This window comes from Equus asinus, chromosome 8, assembly GCF_041296235.1.
Source record: "Equus asinus isolate D_3611 breed Donkey chromosome 8, EquAss-T2T_v2, whole genome shotgun sequence".
Classification (NCBI taxonomy): domain Eukaryota; kingdom Metazoa; phylum Chordata; class Mammalia; order Perissodactyla; family Equidae; genus Equus; species Equus asinus.
This window is the reverse complement of record NC_091797.1, coordinates 35,311,689-35,331,051: the sequence shown is the minus strand read 5'-3', so window position 1 is coordinate 35,331,051 and position 19,363 is coordinate 35,311,689. Positions and strand designations below refer to the sequence as shown.

Genomic DNA, 19,363 nt, shown 5'->3' with positions numbered 1-19,363 from the left:
AGATCAATTTGGGGAGTACTGCCATCTTAACAATATTAAGCCTTCTGATCCATGAACATTTTTCCATTTATGCAGATATTCTTTCACCAATGTTTTGTAGTTTTCAGAGTATAAGTTTTGCACTTCTTTTATTAAATGCATTCCTAATGTTTTCTTTTAGATGCTATTGTAAACAAAATTGTTTTCTTAATTTCATTCTTGGATTATTTTTTGTTTGATGTATAGAAATAGAATTGATTTTTGTATATTGGCCTTGTATCCTGCAACCTTTCTTAGCTTGTTTATTTTTTCTTGCCACTTTTTAGTGGATTTCTTAGGATTTCTTATGTACAAGGTTATGTCATCTGTGAATAGAGATAGTTTTACTTCTTCCTTTCTAGTCTACATAGTTTTATCTCTTTTTCTTTCACAATGGCTCTGGCTAGAACCTCTAGCACAATGTTGAAAGAAGTGGTGAGAGTGGACATCTTTGTCCCACTGCTGATTTAGGAGGAAAGCAACCAGTCTTTCACTATTAAGTATAATGTTAGCTGTACTGTTTGCATAAATGCCCTTAATCATATTGAGGAAATTCTCTTCTATTACAAGTTTGTTGAGTGCTTTTGTTATGCAAGGGTGTCATATTTTCTCAAATGCTTTTTCTCCATCTATTTATATAAGCATATGGGTTTTGTTTTTTATTATATTAACTTAGGGTATTACATTAATTGATTTTTTTGAATGATAAATCAACCTTGCATCCCTGGAATAAATTCCACTAGTCACAGTGTGTAATGCTTTTTATATGTCGCTGGCTTTGATTTGCCATATTTTGTTGAGGACTTTTGTGTCTACATTCATAAGAGATATTTGTCTGTAATTTTCTTTTTTTGTGCTATCTGTGTCTGAATTTGGTATCTGAATAATACGGCCCTCACAGAATGAGTTGGGTAATGTCCCTTTCTCTTCTCTTTTTGGAAGAGTTTGCAAAGAAAGGTTACTACTTTTTCTGTAAATATTGGGTAGAATTCACCAGTGAAGCCATTTGAGCCTGGGCTTTTTTTATGTGGGTAGTTTTTGGTAACTGATTCAATCTTTTAACTTGTTAAAGGTACATTCAGGTTGTCTATTTCTTCTTGAATTAGCTTTAGTAGTTTGTATCTGTCTATGAATTTGTTTATTTTATCTAAGTTATTTTATTTCTTGACATATAATTGTTTATAATATTCTTTTATAATTCTCTTTATTTCTATATGATCAGTTATAATGTCTCCTCTTTTATTGCTGGTACTAATAATTTGAGTTTTCTATGTATTTTTCCTTTTTTTAGTAAGTCTAGTTGAAGATTTGTCAGTTATGTTGATCTTTCAAAGGACCAAATTCGATTTAGTCACTTTTTATATATTTTTCTCTATTTCATTAATTTCCCCTCTAATTTTTAATTTTTCTGTCCTCTGCTTGCTTTTGGTTTAATTTGCTCCTCTTTTTCCAGTGACATAAGGTGGAATGTTAGGTAATTGATTTGAGATGTTTCTTTTTCAGTGGAGTATTTACAGCTACAAATTTCCCTCTAAGCACTGCTTTAGTAGTAGGGAGGAACTGAATAAAGAAAATGACAAATAAACACATCATACAATTTAAAATTACACAATGTTATATGTCAATTATATCTCAATAACTCTTGAAAAAAAAGACTAAGTACGGAATTCCCCTAACATGGGAAGAAGGTACAGGCTCTTAGGGTGGAAGTCAATAAGGGAAGAAAACACAGGTCAGTGCACACAGGCGGCCATAGTCTCCCCATATGATCCAGTTTCCCCACCTCCTCACATTGTAATGAGAGGAGCTCAGATGCATTCAGATCCTAGTTGCATAAAGAGAAGTTAGGGTTTTCAAGTCACAATGAGAGGCAAGGCATGAACAATCTTGTATCACTCAGTCCCCCAAAAGGTCACTGCCTCACACTGTGGAAGAAAATAACAACGAAAAATTTGGATCAGTCACTGTAAATGGTGCATTCTGAACAGTTCACCCTGTGCTCAAAATGTATCACCCAAATAATCCCCCTAACCCAGTCATGTTACCTCTGCTCCAACCCCCTTCCCATGTCAGGCCCTCCAGGGTCTCACCTTTAGGATCCTTGAGAGGCACATCAGAGCCCTGGCCACTGTCACTGCCTGGGGTAGAGCAAAAACAGGAACTGGTCAGAGCCCACAGGAGGAGATATGGCTAAAGGGGAAATTATGGGGTGGATGAGCTTCCCCCATGGGCTCCTAAGTACAATATCCCAAGGGTCTCAGGGATCACCTTCTCCCACCCAAACTTACATGTAGCCTAAGCGTAGCATCCTTATTCTCCGCCTGTGGGAAGAAAATGTCCCATAAGAGGCCAAGGAGAAGACTGGGTCATCAGATCCTAAAGGAATCCCCTAGGCCTGGACCACAGGGAAGTCTCCAGAACTGTGACTGAAGACCCATGGCAGGATCAGGAAACATGAAGAGAGGATATGTGGGAGGACTGCACCAACTACCCACCTAGAAATCTGTCCCTAGGAGTGACCTTCACTGACCTTCAGCGGCTGAGAATCAGGTCCCCATCACCAGATTCATCAAGTTGATAAATTTGTCTTCATTTTCACATGTGTTTTACTAAAGAGTAAGTGTTAGCAAATGACCCCAGTCTGGCAAGCACGTGTGTGTCGGTGGTACTTGCCATTAACTAGGCAGGGCAAACTTCTACATGGGCTTGAAAGCCCCCAGTGGGACAAAAAGCCTCAGACCCCACCCCTTCCTTACCTGAGCGTTCCCTTTCTCCAGTTCACAGATCTAACCACTGCAGCTCCACAGACCACAACTCCAAGGAAAACCAGGACAACAAAGATTCCCGCAATGGGAATGGTGGCCTGAGGAGGGGACTCTGGGAAAGGAAAGCAAGGTGAGGACTCTGACCCCAGACCTTAGCCCTGACCCTGCTGTAGGTCTCCAGAAGGGGTCCTGAATTCTCTGAGAAGAGGCTCTGAGCCCATGGCTCCCTCCTTACCCCATCTCAGGATGACGGGCTCAGGCAGCCCCTCGTGCTGCACATGGCACGTGTATCTCTGCTCCTCTCCAGAAGGCACCACCACAGCTGCCCACTTCTGGAAGGTCCCGTCCCCTGCGGGCCTAGTGGCCACAAACTCTGTGTCCCGGATCTCTCCATCATGCTGCCAGGTCAGAGTGATCTCTGCAGGGTAGAAGCCCAGGGCCCAGCACCTCAGGGTCACCTCACGGTGAGAGATGGGGTGGTGCGTCACGTGTGTTCTGGGAGGTTCTGTGGTAGACAAAGAAGAGAGGCTCAGGCAAGGGCTTGTTGAGTAACATCTACTCCAAAGACCAAGATGCCATAACTCCTGATGGCTTGGCTGCCAACCAGGGCAAGGCAAGGAGTGTCTTCAATCAGGGGGTAGAGAGAACCAGCACTAAGCTAAGCAAGGTCCAAGAAAAGGGGGAGGGAACGCAGTCCAATGTCCCTCTCCAGGGTAAAAGCCTCTTCAAAGATTCCCCACCCTCTTATCAAGCCTATTACTCAATGTTTAAAGACAAATGTTCCTAGGCACTCACAGCTGCTGTATCTCTAGTGGGAACAGACCAGAAGTGAGAAAAATCTCCAAGAACCTAGGAACTAACCCTGTGCTCTCCTGAGAGTAGTTTTACCACAGAGTGAGCCTAAGAAGAATGAGTGGGTCAGGTGACACTGCCCAGAAGACTGAATACGGGAGGCTTCCAAAATCCACAGCTCATGCTTGTGAGGGAGCCATCTTCAACACATGGGCCCCTCCCATCCCACACTAGATAACCTGTACCCCTATGCTGGATCAGCTCTTGGAAAGACCCCAACCCACACTCTGGAGAGAGAACTGGCTCAAGCTGGGGATGGAGGAAGAGCTGAGTGGGTGGGCTGTGGGAAGTCATTACCAGTGCGGTTCAAGCTCTCCCCTCCAAACTCCAAGTATCTCCGCAGCCACAGGATGCACTCCTTCTCCAAATAGATCTTGTCTCTCTCGATGAAGTTCCCACTGGCCTCCCATTTCTGCTTGGTGTACTGGGCAATGAGTGAGACTGCCGTGTATTGCAGAGGGTCCATATCCAACCTCAGGTAGTCGTCACCATTGTAGCCATACTGCCAGTGCCAAGTGGTGCTGCCGTCCTCCCGGAGCTCACAGCCATAGGTGAACTGGAGGACGTGGGGGCCTGCCCACCACCCAAGACCAAGCTATGTCATTAAGGGCAAAGTGTGCCCCCAAGGCCTCCCCTTCAATGGTCCCTGCTCCGCCACCCCACTTCACTCCACCTTATCTCTTGGTGACATTCTTCTTAGATGGCGTTCATGTTCTAGACAAGCTAGTTTGGTCCTCTGATTCTAATCTTCCTTTACTTGCTGTCAGCTCTGCAGCGGGGAGTGGTCTATGCTTGGTCCCAGAATATATTGAAAAAGCATTGGATGAGGAGTTACAGACTTGGACTTTGCCATGACTGTGTCATTTGGACAAGTCATTCAACCTCCACAGTTCTATGTTTGTATTGTGTAATGTAAAGTTAGACTATGACCCCACAGGTCTCCTTCTGTGCTAACACTCTCAGATTCTAAGTGCAAGTTCCAGAAAACCGAATTACAGTATGCACAGCATTAACATAAGAGGCCACAATGTGCTCAGTATAGTTTTCCTTGAGTGTTATGGACTGAATTATGTCCCCCCAAAATTCATATGTCAAAGCCCTGACCCTCAATATAACATATTTGGAGATTTTAGGAGGTAACTAAGGTTAAATGAAGTTATGACGGTGGGGTCCTAATCCAATAGGATTGGTGCCCTTTTAAGAAAGAAGAGATGGAGATCTCTCACTCTCTCCGTATGAACACACCAAAGAAAGCAAGAAAGTAGCCATTGGCAAGATTGGGAGGGAGCCCTCACCAAAAAGCAAACCCTGCCAGACCTTGATCTTGGACTTTCCAGCCTCTAGAACCGTCAGAAAATAAATTTCTGTTGCTAAGTCATGCAGTAGGTGGTATTTTGGCATGTAACCTGGAACAAACTACTACATTGAGGTACTAGAGAATGCAAATAACTTAATATTAAGAAGGAACACACTTTTGCTGAAAAATTTCTTGCATAAATTTCAGAATCAGATACAAATAACACTGAGATAGCCCTAGCCTGGATTAACCACATCCTCCTCTGGGCTCCCATAGTCTAACATGTCAAGCTTCTAGTCCAACACTTACATACTCTACCAAACTTTATTGTGTATCATTTCTCTCTTCTTACGCTGTGAGTCCTTTGAAGGTGGGGACTATGGTGACACCTGTAACATGTTGATCTAGAAAACCTTTGCTGAATTCATGTTCCTAAAAAGACCAACTGATAAAAGCTGAGCAGCATCACTATTCAGTTTTATAACCCTCACTGATTTATGCCTTGATTTGGCATTCAAGACCTTTCACAAACTTGTTTCAATAGTGCCAAGCAGATGGGAGACATTTACTAAAAATTATCAAACTACTATTTATCCCCTGAACCCACTGTGTCAAATCTCACCCCACACTGCACCCTAATTTCCTACTGGAAACATCTTTTATTTTCCTCATTGACCCAAGTAATACATATCCATCAGGTTCTATACAGAGTTCTACCTCATTCATGAAACTCTCCCTATCTACTGGAGGGTCTCACCTATGAACTTTGGTAAACTATTTTCTCTGTTTCTCACTTGACATTTAAGGAGGTTCTGATCTCTGAAATCACTTGGTATGCATCAAGGGTCAATAAGCTGTTCCCAGAGGTATGGGTTCCTCCATGCATTAATTGTAAGCGCTTAGAGGACAAATACCAGGTTATACTTTTCTGGTTCCCCACTTACTATGTTGGAAAGATATGTGCAAAGCATGTATCCATGACCCAGTGAGACTGTTGAATTAAGTAATTCGTTCATGTCAAACAGACCCTGCCCCCTTATCACTAGAGTGGGCCTCACTTTCAAGTGATAGCTTGTGCACACTCACCTGCCCCACCTGACCCTGTGGGAACAGCTGTCAAGAGGGTCTCCCGCCCCTGGGGATTAGGGTGAGGTGGTGAGCACTGCTTCCCCCTGCTGTCTCACAGGCACCCACCTGCTTGCTTCTGTGGGTGTCCTTTGTTTAGACGATGCTCCACAGTTTGATTGTAGTATCGCTGCACATTCCTCAAATTTAACTGGAAAATCTTCATCCGACTTGTGAAGATATTGGTCTCGTCATCAAAGTAACTTGGCTCCTCCATCAACCACTGAACGCAAGACTTTGCCTTCATCTCCTCACTGTCATAGTGGATGAAGGGTTGGTCATCCATGAAGCCAAAGGCAGTAAATGCAGGGACTCCTGGACCTGGCTCAGACACAGCCGAGTAGAAATACTGCAGAGAGTGTGATCCTGAGGTAGGAACCAGAGACTGTGGATCAGAGCAGCTCCAGTATTTTTTTTTTTAAGATTTTATTTTTTTCCTTTTTCTCTCCAAAGCCCCCCGGTAGATAGTTGTATATTCTTTGTTGTGGGTCCTTCTAGTTGTGCCATGTGGGATGCCGCCTCAGCATGGCCTGATGAGTCGTGCCATGTCCGCGCCCAGGATCCGAACCTGCGAAACCTGTGCCACAGCGGAGCACGCGAACCCAACCACTCGGCCATGGGGCCAGCCCCTGCAGCTCCAGTATTTATGAGTGAGGACCCACTTCCCATTGTGTGGGGAACGAGTGTGTATGTCCATGTGTGTGAGTGTGTGTGTGTCTGTGTATGTGTGTAATAGGAGAGACAGGACACACAACATAAAAAATGGGAAAGCGATTACACAACAACCCCTTTCATAAACTAATTCTAATCCCACACCAAGTATGCACTGAGAGAATTCAGACAAACAAAAAAGAAATGTTAATACAACACCTTTATAAGAGAAGTTTCCATGAAAAATTGTCCTTGAATAGGATTTGAAGAAGTGGAGGGATCCAGAGAAGTGGAGGAGTTTTAGAAATATTCTCATAGCTTGGACTGAAGTATGAATTGCCTGGAAATAGGACCCTCCTCCAGGTACCCAACTATGATGCTGTAGCATCTCAACTCCCAACTACTCTCTCGCTCTCCTGTCAATATCCCCTTCATCTTTGGTGTCACTGTAGAACGCCCACTGGCCTCAGAGAAAAGAAATTCCAACCCTTCCACACCCTCTGTTTTCTGAGGCAGTCACTTCCTCTGCGAGTGGGAAAGGAAAATCACAGGAAGATCTGGCCAGAGATAAGCACTGCATAAATGCTCTCCAGAGAAATCCATTGGAGCTAGTTTCCAGAGAAGATGAAAAGTAACCAGTGAACAGCAAATGCCCTCTATCCCACATAGCCAACACCACTTCAAGTGAGCCAGCAGCCCCGGGGTGGTCCAGACAGACCCTCCCCCTTACTGGGCTCGCGACCCTGGGCGGATATCTCAATTTATTTCTTACCCAAATGCAAATAAGGTCACTCTATATGTGAAAAACCACACAGCAGTTAAAAGGGTCATTAGCAACTGGAAAAAATGTAGCCATCTATATTTTCAGTGGTGGTAAGTAGTACTTATTTTCCTTGCACACTAAAGGGAGTGTTTCTATGAATTCCTAATATAAGTGGAAAAGCTGAATCAAAGGTTACGAATATTTTGAGTATCAAATATTATGAAGTTGCTCCACAAAAAGGTCATCCGTTTACACCCACAACAGGAAAGGTTGAAATATGTACATATAGTTTTAATTTATTTCTGTTACAATTGGAGAGGGTGAACACAAGTTCATGTTTATTGGCCAATTGAATTTATTCTTTCGTAAATTACTTATTAATATTATGTGCTTTTAACAGTATTGTTTTTCTTTTTTAAGAAGAACCTCTCCACTTCTGCCCCTTGGCATGGACTCCTCCTTTGATGAACAAGTCCCTCTTCCTGTGAACTGACTGACCACAGCCAGCTCTGGACTCCAAGGAGAAGCCTCTGCTGAGTCAAGTCAAGAAGTCCTTCCTGGCACCCAGAGAGTGGACATGTCGAAACATTCGCACTGTAGTCCCATTAACCACCTTCACCACACCAGTCAGGTTTGCACAGAAAAAAATCCATTTCCTAAAATTATCAATGTGTTGCTCTGAGGTCTATGCTTTTGTTCCCTTGTTTTATTTTAATTCTTTTATCAACCAGATGAGGTAGTGTAATTCATTCCCCACTTCTTGAGGTAAACTCCACAAACCACTCGAGCTGCCAGATATGATGATCATGAATTTGTTTCATTTTCTATCAAGCTGTTCCCTGCTGGTGAGAAAACATTTCACTCAGCAATTAAGTTATGACCCTGGCCTCCACCTGGTGCACCTCTAGATTCCAAAGTGCCACAACAGCTGCTGCCCAACCACGCTGGGAGCCCCAAAGCTGGGGACAATGGTTTCTCACTAGTTTGCATAAGGGAAAATAGAAATATAGTAGGTGGAGGGATGCAGGGGGAAAGCTTCACATAATTTAGTGATGGGATTTTCCTGGACGAGTCATATTTTAATGAGTACATCAATAACTCACTTCTTCCATTTGAATGTAAAATGTGTGTGCATGTGTTCTCTCTTTCAGCTCTAACCATCATTAACCAAGGACCAAAATGAACTCGCCTTAGAACTAGATGCTCAAATGGCTGTAGCACAAATTGTTAGAACATAATTTTCAGAGATGATTAAGCTTAATCGGTTACATTGCTCTCAATTGAAAATATTGTAATTAACGATTTTGTAAGGGCAAAAATATTCTTTGTATTTCTAATAAACAAAAAATACTTGCTTAAATTATTTTATTCCATGTTTTTGAATTTCTGGTTTTGTACATATTTTTTAAGTTGCATAATGTATTGGTACAGTAGAACATCTATATATGTTATAAGGAAATAAAGAAACATTCACTTTAAACTCTAAGGAAGGATGATTTTACGTTGGACACCATCGGGCCCAAACTCCTGCTTCTGGCTGTGGCTTAGCCTTCTGAATATTCAACAAGCTTCTGTTTTCTAACTGGCTTTTAAAGAGCAGAACATCTATTTTGAGCACAGCAAGGGTATTGAATTCACAGCTGCCGGCCTGGCTCAGAGATCAGCCAGCTTCCTTTTGGGTTTTTTTATGCTTTTTGGCCCTGAGCTAATCTGTTGCCAATCTTCCTCTTTTTTTTCTCTCCCCAAAGCCCCAGTGCCTAGCTGTATATCCTAGCTGTAGGTCCTTCTGGTTCTTCTATGTGGGATGCTGCCTCAGTGTGGTTTGACAGCGGTGCTAGGTCGGCACCCAGGATCAGAGCCGGGGAACACTGGGCCACCAAATCAGAGAGCATGAAGTTAACCACCACCCCACCCAGCCTTCTTGTTTACACCACACGCCCTACTTTGCCAGGGTCTGCCCAATGCTGAGCCAGTGCCTGCCTGCATCAAGATTTTAGAAAGTCACCCCTGAGCTTCCAGATGCCCTGAAGCTTCAGTTTGGAGTCTTTCTCTCTCCGCCTGGGTTTCCCCTGCAACTCTTCCCAGCACCAACCCACCCCCCACACACATACACACTCTAGTTCCCCACTCAAGGGTTCCCGTCACCTGCAGGAAGCTCAGGAACCAGGGCAAGAGGGCAAGAGTCCACAGCATCACCCCAGCTGTTAGCATTGGCCTTAATACTCCCTGGGCACAACTGACTCAAGGCGTACACCACGGGAGACTGTCTCACTCCCACTCATTACCGAAGCTGCGGGAGGATCCTCAGAAGAATAGAAACTGCTGAGGCTGAGCAGGAAAGGTCGGAGCAGGAAATCAGAGGAAGATCTGGCCGGATAAGCACTCCATAAATGCTGTCCACAGAGAAGTCCTGTTGGAGCTGGTTTCCAAACATGAAAAGTCACAGGTGAACAGAAAATTCCCGGTATCCCACGTGGCTGGCAGCACGGTAAGTCAGCCAGCAGCCCAGGGCTGGTCCAGACAGACCAACCCCGCATTGGGCTCATGCCCCTGGGCCGGTCTCTCAATTTCTTCCTTATCCGAATGCAAATAATGTTAAGCATTACCTGAAAAACTACGGAGCAGCTCAAAGAGTGATTAGCAACTTGGAAAACATAGCCATGTGTATGCTAAGTGGGGAGAAAGTAGTAAACGTATAATCGAAACTGAACTGGCAGTCATGTTAAAAACAGCAAAGCATTACAAGTTTGGGGGGCGGAAATGGCAAGAAATAGATAAAAATAACGTTCTTTTTTCTTTTTTTAAGACAGGCACCTGAGCTAACAACTGTTGCCAGTCTTTTTTTTTTTTTTTCTGCTTCCTCTCCCCAAATCCCCCCAGTACATAGTTGTATATTTTAGTTGTGGGTGCTTCTAGTTGCGGCATGTGGGGCACCGCCTCAGTGTGGCCTAATGAGCGGTGCCATGTCTGTGCCCAGGATCCGAACCAGCAAAACCCGGGCTCCAAAGCGGAGTGCACAAAGTTAACCATTTCGCCACGGGGCCAGCCCCAATAAAGTTCTATTTTGATGTTCTGATTTGGGGTAATTTTTTTCCCCTCCAATTCCAAGTTTTATGGAATGTATTGCCCTTCATTTACAATCTCCAATTAATCGGTAACATTGGTAATCGTTTGAAAATATATACATACGTCAAATCATTATGTTGTACAACTCAAACTAATATAATGTTATATGCCAATTATATCATAATAAACCTGGGGGGAAAATTGCGTCCAATTAAAAGGAGAAATTTTGCAGGCTCATTAACACCAAAACCCAGAGTGAGGAACCTGCCAGGGGCAGTTACCCTGCCTACATCTGGGGGAAGTGAGGGCGGTTAGAGCTGGTTTCAGTGGTGGGGGGAGAGGGGCGGCAGGGTCTGGACAGTAAATTGACTTCCAAGGGTGGTGAGCACGGAAAGTCACTGAAAGCATCTTGAGATAGATAGATAGATAGACAGACAGACAGACATGGATATAGACCAGGGAAAATGCCCAACCCAACATTTTCACATTAACTGTTCCTAATCGATTATTTAAATTTTTTCTACAAAAGTAAGTTTAATTAAATGCATACATTTAATTATTATGGAGTTTGACCACTTATGTGTGTCTGATCTGGTTGCCTCAGGAGGCCTAAGAAAAACCCAGATCCCTAAGCCCACACACTAACACACACATCGACACACACATCCTTCCTCAGTGGCTTCCTGCTGGATGGAACTCTTTTGCTGTTTACTTCGTGATGACTGGCTGCAAGTCCAGGGGAAGAAATATTCACCCCTCAGTTGTTAAGTGACCTGGAGCAAAGCTAGGGCCAACAAACAGTTAGACAGTAGTCCCAGTGTGAAAAGCTGTTGCCCCTCCTTCTCTCAGGCAGCCTTTCACAATGGAAGATCCTTAAAATGGGGCTACAGCATCCTTAAAATAGGGGCCCCAGTGTAAGGATGGGCAGTCCCTCTGCTGGGTGTGGACCTGAGAATTTTCCCTGGGGCATGTCTGCAAAGCCAGGGATGCGGGGGAAAAGCTCATCTCCTCAGTTTTGGGGTTCAAGGAGACCCCCACAGTAGGTTGTTGGGGATCAGGGAGGATAGTGCAGCTTGGGGGGAGGAAGTGGAGCCAAGAGAAAGAAAAAGAAACCAAAGACACACTTCTCCTTTCTGTGTCTTCCTGGCTTCTCTTTTGCTCACATCTGGGTGGTTGAAAGCACTCTCTGACAGGAGTCAGCCATGCTGGCTCATTTTGTCCTGCTCTGTGGAGAAACCAGAGAGGAAAAAAGTGGAAGGAAAGGTAAACCAAGCAGAACCCTCTCTAGAGACTCATGATCACAGATGCAGAACTCCTCCTTTGAGGAGCAACCATATTTTCATTTATGGAGGACCTAGTTTATGCAAGACTCCGGCCTGGAAAATGGTCCCTTCTTGCCTCAAGACTCTCAAAGTCTTGCCGGGGTGCTTGCTGAGAGACAGACAAGCAAGGGGTCAGTGCTCTGAAGAAAGTCACAGGGGCTGAGGGAGTGGTCCCTGTTCAGACAGAGGCTGAGGCGGTTTGGGGTGGCAGGGGAGCTTCTTGAAGAGAAAAACTTGAGCTGGGATGTTTAGAATGAGCAGGCAAATTAGTGCTAGAGGGCGACTATGTGAAGACTTCCAGCTTAAAGGAACAACCTGTGAGAAGACCAGACTTCATCTTAACCTCTGATCTTGGATCATTTAGAAGGCTTGCAATTATTGAATTCTCGCTACATGTCAGATGCTATTCTCAGGGTTTTACCTGCCCAAACTCACATATATAGAGAAAAGGTCATTTAGAAAGAATGAGATTTTCACAGAAAGAAACCTGGGCTTAATATCCAGAGATCTGGCTCCTGCTTCTGTGTCTGCTACTTAGTGTCTGCTATTTAGTGTGTGTGCATGTTGTTGGCGGGGAAGGGGGAAAACCTGTCTGACCACCAAGGCAAACGTCCTTCAGCAAAATAAAAATTTCATTGTCCAAACTGTTTTTTAAGGAAAGACATTAATAAGTACAAGAGTATTACCAGGTGCCATGTGACCTCACACATATTATTCTACCTCATCTATAGATACTCGGGGAGAAAAAGAGCATTGTCCCCACACTATTAGAAAATTGAGGCCCAGAAAGTAAAAATGAGGTTTCCCAGGTGACAAAGATTAAGGTAGGAGGGCAGCAGGGACCAGAAGCCAGCACTTCTCCCACCTTCTGTCTCTCTCATCTCCCTGACTCTGCTCCCCCTAGATCATCACACCTCCGCCCCACCCCACCCGAAGGGCCACACTCACTGGCAAGGGCGGCCTCGGGGGCTCCCTGGAACAGCAGGAGGAGGAGAAGAGCACTCATCACTGCAATTCTTATTATCAGGTGTAAGGCCATTCAGGGGGACCCAGTACAACACAACTTGCAACTTGCAGTTGAAGCCAGGAGAGTGGGAGGAACCCTCCTTCCTGTGGGCTGGTCTTCAGCATAAAGCAACCAGTTGAGGTTGAGGGTTTAACAACCACTAGTCCCTGTCAGAGCACAGTTTTGATAATCGTAGCGTTGTAAGTTTTGAAATCAGGAAGTATGAGCGTCCTGACTTGGTTCTTCAGTTCATGATTATTTTGGCTACTCTGGCTCTCTTAATGTTTCCATATGAATTTTAGCATCAGCTTATCAATTTCTGCAAAGAAATTAGCTGTGCTTTTATAGGGATTGCATTGAATCTGTAGCTCAATTTGGAGAATATTGGCATCTCAACAACATTATCTTCTGCTCCATGGATATGATATATCTCTCCATTTATTTAGATCTCCTTTAATTTCTTTCAGCAACATTTTATCATTTCAGAGTATGTTATACTCTTATTTGTTAAATTTATTCCTAAATATTTTATTCTTTTTGATGCTATTGTTAATGGAACTGTGTTTCTAAGTTTATTTTGGATTGCTCCTTGCTGGTGTACAGAAATACAGTTGATTCTTGTATATTGATCTTTGTTTTCTTTTGCTCTGTAACAATACTATCACAAACTTGGCAGCTTAACGCAAAGGTATCTTACCACACAACTTATTCACGGCTTCTCTTCTGGATTCTGGCCATTCTAGTAGCTGTGTAATGGTAACTCGCTGTTATAATTTGCACTTTCCTGATGATATGTTGTAGAATATCTTTCCATATGGTTGTTTGCTACCTGTGTGTCTTCTTTGGTGAAGTTTCAGTTAAGGTCTTTGGTCCATTTTTGGTTTGGGTTGTTTGTTTCCTTATTGTTGAGTTTTAAGCGTTCTTTGTATATTTTGGATAGCTTTATCAGATGTCTTTTGCAAATATTTTGTCCCAGTCTGTGGGTCATCTTCTAATTATCTTGATATTATCTTTCACAGAGCAGTTTTTAACTTAAATGAATTTCAGTTTGTCAATTATTACTTTCATGGACTGTGTCTTTGGTATCGTACCCCTAATGAGCTTTTTATTTCAACTCTTTCTAATTTCCAACTCCAGAATATCCACTTGGTCTTTTTCCTTTTTATAATTTCTATCTCTTTATTGGTAATCTCTATTTATTGAGTCATTGTTGTCATCATTTCTTTAATTCTTTAAACATGGTTTTCTTTAGTTCTTTGAGCATATTTATAATAGCTGCCTTGTGGTCTTTGTCTGCTAAGTCTTACATCTCAGAGCCCTGTTAAAGGGCCCTCTCAGAGACAGTTTCTATTGACTGTTTTCCCCCTGTGAATGGGACAAATTTTCCTGTTTCTTTGAATATTTGTAACTTTTATTGAAAATTGGACATTTGAAACAATATATTGTATTTCAATTCCTCTCTCCTGGGGGTGGGTGGTGGTTGTTTTTGCTCATTTGTTTTATTTTGTTTGTGTAGTGATTTGCGTGTACTTATTCTGTGGAGTCTCTTTCCCTTGCAGCATGAGGCTTCAGATATCACTGCTCAGTTTTTTAAATTCTCCTTTATTTTTAAGTCTGATTTCCTACGGGTCATCCCTGGATGGGCGTAGCTTAATGATTCATCAGAGTATGCTCAAACACCTTGATCCAGTAAGGCGTCCACTTTTTGTCTTTGGATCTGTGCATGGTTTGGGAAATGCTTTCGAAGTTAAGAGTTTACAAGGTGGACCTTGCTTTACTCTCTGCCTTTATAAGACCTTCTGTTCAGCTAGCGGGGATCACAAGTAGACTCCTATTGGCCCTCTCCAGTCTTTCCTAAACAGGCCTAGCCTTGGGCATGCACAAGGCCTTCTAAGCCATCAAGGTTAAATGGGATATTACCAAGGTCCTCTTTGCCTGCCTCACACCTGTGATGCCCCTTTCAAATTTCTGGCTGGTCTGATGTTTTGTTGTTTGCCCCAACCCATATTATGAGTTCAGGTTAGCCACAATGTTAGCTTTCTCTAATGAATTCTGTAAAAAAGAGCTGTCTCCCTGGCCCCCACCCCCACATTTATTTGCTTATTAAAGTATTTATTTTTATTGGAATGGACTCATGGATATTTATTTTATTCAATTGGTTTTAATCCAATTCTATCATTATTTATGATGTTGCTCAAATCGTTCCACATTTAGCTACTAGATGCTTTCAAGCTGGCTCCTGTGTCCCTTTGACCTTTCCTTATCCTTTTACTTAGCACTTTCTGACACCACAATATGCCCCAGTCCTAGAATCAACCATTTCTCCAAGGAGCCAGAGTGTTTCTTACGCATGTATTATAAATTACTTCACCATCATCTTACTTCTTATTTTTGGTTGTTAACTTTCTATTACATAAATTACTACTATGTAAAATTTCAAACATAAAAATTAGGATAGTAAAATGACCCCATCACCCATCTTCATTAATTACCCCTCCCTTAGTGAATTACGGCAGCCTGGACAGGATCTGGATCATTGAGGCCTGTTTAGATAACTAAGGCAGTGAAAATCATCTTCATGAATTCTGTGGGGCCAGTTTTCAACAGCAACACCTACAATAGTGAAAGACAAGAGGTTCTTTCCCCTTCTTAGGACTGGAGGTAGCTCTCAGCATACCCTTTGACTATTTTGGATGAAACTTCAAGAAGGACCAGAATGAATCGCTCGAAAAATAAAGGAACTGCGAATATAATTGTATCTTGGATTTTTAGGGGAAGTTCATATTAGTTACAATTAGACCAGAATTTATTCTCTCTACAATCAAGCTGCTTCTGTCATCATATGAGTAGATTTTCAAGGGGAGTTTTAAATCTTAGGAAACTACCTTCAGTCCAAACTATGATTCATTGTTATAATCAGCTCCCAAGAGAAGAGTTTGTTGATGGCTGTGGGATTTTTTTGGGGGGGCCGGGGGGAATATAGTATATAGGTACAGCTATAGCTATAGATATACACACATTTACATATACATATGTTCAACTATTGCCTTTAACAACTGCCTCTATTCATTGTGAGGCTTCATGTGTCTACCAGCTCCCTCTATCATCTAGAAAAAAACTATTAGAGTTAGAACGTAATATCCATAGGGGCAGGGAAGGCTGCAGACCCAGCAGAGGCCTGGAGCACTAATCAAGAAGCCAAGGCTGAGGACAGAACTTGCTATTTAGTACCTGACTTTCTTTCTCAGATGCTATCAGGAGATCTTCTCCTTGTATGTATCCCCCTTCTCCTCCCATATGACTGGACCTTTCTCCAAGAAGGACACTCTTCTCAGCACACAGATGTGAAAATGTTATCAGGGCACCAGAGAAGTGAAACTGTGTTCAATCAGGTGTGCAGACCATAAATCTGGGGCCCCCACAGAGGTTTACCCAACTCTACTCAGGAATGGTCCTCTCAGACATTTCCTCACGGTCCTTGCCCCAGGAAGAAGGGGTGCAACTTTCAAGGATATTATGTTTCAGCTTTTTCTTCTGAAAAAAAAATTATTATGGAAATTTTAAGTACATACACAAGTAGAGAAAATGTATAATGAACCATCATGTGTGCATCACCCATGCATCACCCATGCATCAGCTTCAACAATCATCAACTCATAGCTAACCTTGCACTATTTATACCTCCAAATAGTTCCTCATTCTCAGTGCATACTGGATATTTTGAACAAAATTACAGATACATCATTTCACCTGTAAATGTTTTTAATGTATCCCTAAAAGATATAATTTTATAAATTTCATAACTTACAATATCATATCTAAAAGATATAATTTTATAAATTTCATAACTTACAATATCATTTCTAAAAATGATAATTTACAATATCATTAAATATCCAGTGTGTGTTCACATTTCCCTGATCATCTTATATACTTTTCTTAATAATCAAGGTGTTTAAACCAGGATCAAAAGAGATGTACTCATTGCTTTTGGCTGTTATGTCTCTTAAGTCTCTTTTAATTTATTGGTTTGCTCTCTTTTATTCTTCTTTTATTTTCCTGTTCCACTTTATTTGGTTAGAAACCAGTGTTCATTTCCACCACAGTCTACTACACCTTCCTGTTTCCTCCCCTTTGTGATCACAAAAATGTTTCTTAGTTAAGATTACTGACATTTTCTTTATTTGAGTCTCCTTTCTCTGTCTAAGCTCATTTAGTGCCTTTAACAACTCTTTCTATTCACAGTGAGGTTCAAGTGGCTAGTAAAACACATCCCTACATAAGTAGGTCTGTAACCCACTGTCCTAATCCCGTTAACTCACTCTAGTGTTATTCTATTATCTTTGTGATGCAAGGAGCAGAATTGGCTGAAAATGACACTGGGAGCTTCCTCTGGATAGCCTGAATAGTGAGCTAATTAGAACCCGGGGTTCCTTCTTCTCCCAGTGAGTAGGGCTGCAAAAAGTCACCTTCCAATGTGATCTGTGGTGCTTTTAATACTTACAAAGGGGACTGCAATTAGCCATGCACCTCCAGGTCTCCATTGATTGGGCAGCTGGCATTCTCAAACATCTCTTCTATATTGTCTATTACTGCATAACAAATTACCCCAAAATAAGAGGCTTAAAACAACACACATTTATCACCTCACAGTTTCTGCGGGTCAGCAATCCAGGGACAGCATAGTTGGGTTGTCTGCTTCAGGGTCTCTCATAAGGCTACAACCAAGGTGTTGGCTACAGTGGAATTCCAACTGAAGACTCAGCTAGGAAAGGACTTACTTTCTAGCTTACTTACACACTTGTTGGCAGGATTCAGCTCCTCGAGGGTTGTTGGACTGAGGGGCTTCAAATCCTCATTGGCTGTTGGACAGGGGAGACCACTCTCAGTTCTTTACCACTTGGGCCTCTCAAACATGGTAGCTTGCTTCATCAAAGACAGTAGAGAGTCTCCTTGCAAGATGAAAGTCACAGACTTTTATAACTTACTAGCGGAAGTGATATCTTTTCACCTTTGCCATATTCTACAGGTTAGAAGCAAGTCACCAGATCCAGCCCACACTCAAGGGGAGGGGATTTCACAATGGTGTGAATACCAGTGGAGGAGTGTCTTTAGGGGTCACTGTAGAAGTCTGCTTGCCACATCCTGTGAACAGCTGACACTCTAACCCACAATGCTAATCATTGTGTGTCTCCGCATCCATAAGGCTGCTCTCATGCTTGCCTTACAATAGAGAACAGTAACGTGGCAGGATCCCTCCACTGCCATGTACCCCCATCGTGCATGTCCATTTGGGTTCCTGGTTTGCTCCTTTACGGAATAATAGAAAGAATAAGACTCATGCCTTCTCTTTACTTTCTGACACTGAATTGAAAGTTCCCCCAAAAGTCTGTTCCTTAACTCACAGTATACGACATTGTGGTTTTCATCTAAGTCCTGATGAACAACAGGAGGTGATGCCAAAGGGACCTGCTTTGCATGACAACCTTGCACCTGGTTTTCCTCTCTTACCCTGGTCTCTCTTTTTTGCCTTGCAAGTTCAGTTTCATCTGTGACAAAAACCTCTGCTTTTTGGCTATTTCATGGCTTCTGTCTGCAGCTAAAGAGGCTGATTCTCCTCACCCTTTGCTCACCAGCTGCTCCTGGAAGCCCAGTCTGAGTGAAGATGTCTAGGAGCATGGTTCTGACATTCTTAAACAGCTTTCCTTTACATCAGTGCACACACACACACACACTTTCTAGTGAGGACAGGTAGCTACAGTCTTGTGTACCCCCCCCGTGCTTGTTAAGCACACACATGTACTTAACAATATATACATCAGTCTTCGCTGATTCCCCACATCCACTGTTAATGCTTTATGCACAAACTAAATCATGCATTCTTCCCTAATTAGACTCCATATTTGCTTTCCTTTTCTAGAAGTGTGAATAAAGTCTCCAGCTTTGGTATCAGACTTTCTCGGTCCAAATCTCAGCTTAGCTTCTTACTAGTTGTGTGCTCTTGAAAAACTTACTTAACCTTCTCTAGTCATCAGCTTGCTTCACCTGTAGAGTGGGGTCATCACTGTTCCCACCCCAGGCCCAGTGTTAGGATTAGAGGCACACAAAGCCCTCAGTCTACTACCTGGTACACAATGAGCGTGGGGTAGATACCGACATGTATTAACTCTTTAATCCTCACAACAGCCATATGAGTAGTTACTATTATTCTTACTGTTTTAAGATGTGGAAAATGAGACACATGTAGCCAGAGAAACTGAGGAGCCGAATAAAAAATATACATCAGATTTCAAAGGCTTAGTATGAAAAAAAAAAAGTAAAAATATCTCGTTAATAGTTTTTTTGTGTTGAGTACATGTTGCAATGTTAATATACTAGATTTATTGGGTTAAATAAAATAATTAAAATTATTTTCACCTGTTTGTTTTTACTTTATTAACATGGCTACTAGAAAATTGTAAATTATACGTGTGACGTGCATTTTATTTCTATTGAATG

General features: G+C 42.5%; 2 protein-coding genes and 1 long non-coding RNA gene across 11 annotated transcripts in view; 2 read left to right on the top strand and 1 right to left on the bottom strand.

Moving 5' to 3' along the window:
• LOC106836370 (saoe class I histocompatibility antigen, A alpha chain-like) overlaps positions 1-19,363 on the top strand; it is a 299,619-nt gene that overhangs the window by 94,749 nt on the left and 185,507 nt on the right. The gene's annotated exons all lie outside the window — the stretch shown is intronic.
• On the bottom strand, positions 1,611-17,817 carry LOC106831887 (saoe class I histocompatibility antigen, A alpha chain-like). Of its 5 annotated transcripts, none has more exons than XM_044775012.2 (8): positions 17,663-17,817; positions 6,127-6,423; positions 3,933-4,208; positions 3,019-3,288; positions 2,775-2,895; positions 2,307-2,339; positions 2,109-2,156; positions 1,611-1,943 (listed from the first exon to the last, which is right to left on the bottom strand). In XM_044775012.2, the coding sequence occupies exons 2-7, from the start codon at positions 6,341-6,343 to the stop codon at positions 2,150-2,152; spliced, it is 924 nt and encodes a 307-aa protein (XP_044630947.2). In that variant the 5' UTR covers positions 6,344-6,423; positions 17,663-17,817; the 3' UTR covers positions 1,611-1,943; positions 2,109-2,149. The 5 variants fall into 5 exon arrangements, with proteins under 5 accessions (XP_044630947.2, XP_044630939.2, XP_044630944.2 ...); XM_044775004.2 differs by lacking the exon at positions 17,663-17,817 and adding an exon at positions 12,808-13,263; XM_044775009.2 differs by lacking the exon at positions 17,663-17,817 and adding an exon at positions 9,757-9,890.
• Positions 7,964-19,363, top strand: part of LOC123287570 (uncharacterized) — a 37,317-nt gene continuing 25,917 nt past the window's right edge. Inside the window, exons 1-2 of one of the 2 annotated variants that reach the window (XR_011505542.1) lie at positions 7,964-8,102; positions 8,623-9,959. This is a non-coding gene — a long non-coding RNA (uncharacterized lncRNA). Of the gene's footprint in view, positions 8,103-8,622; positions 9,960-19,363 lie in introns of those variants that run through there. The other variant, XR_011505541.1, reaches the window with a different exon arrangement.

Excerpts from the sequence above, each read along its gene's own strand:
- LOC106831887 (XM_070516752.1), bottom strand. The coding sequence starts at position 7,096 with ATGCTACAGCATCATAGTTGGGTACCTGGAGGAGGGTCCTATTTCCAG. Across the intron at positions 6,424-6,927 it reads TGGAAACTTCTCTTATAAAG|GATCACACTCTCTGCAGTAT; the intron begins GTGTTGTATTAA and ends TTCCTACCTCAG. Across the intron at positions 4,209-6,126 it reads ACACCCACAGAAGCAAGCAG|GCCCCCACGTCCTCCAGTTC; the intron begins GTGGGTGCCTGT and ends GGTGGTGGGCAG.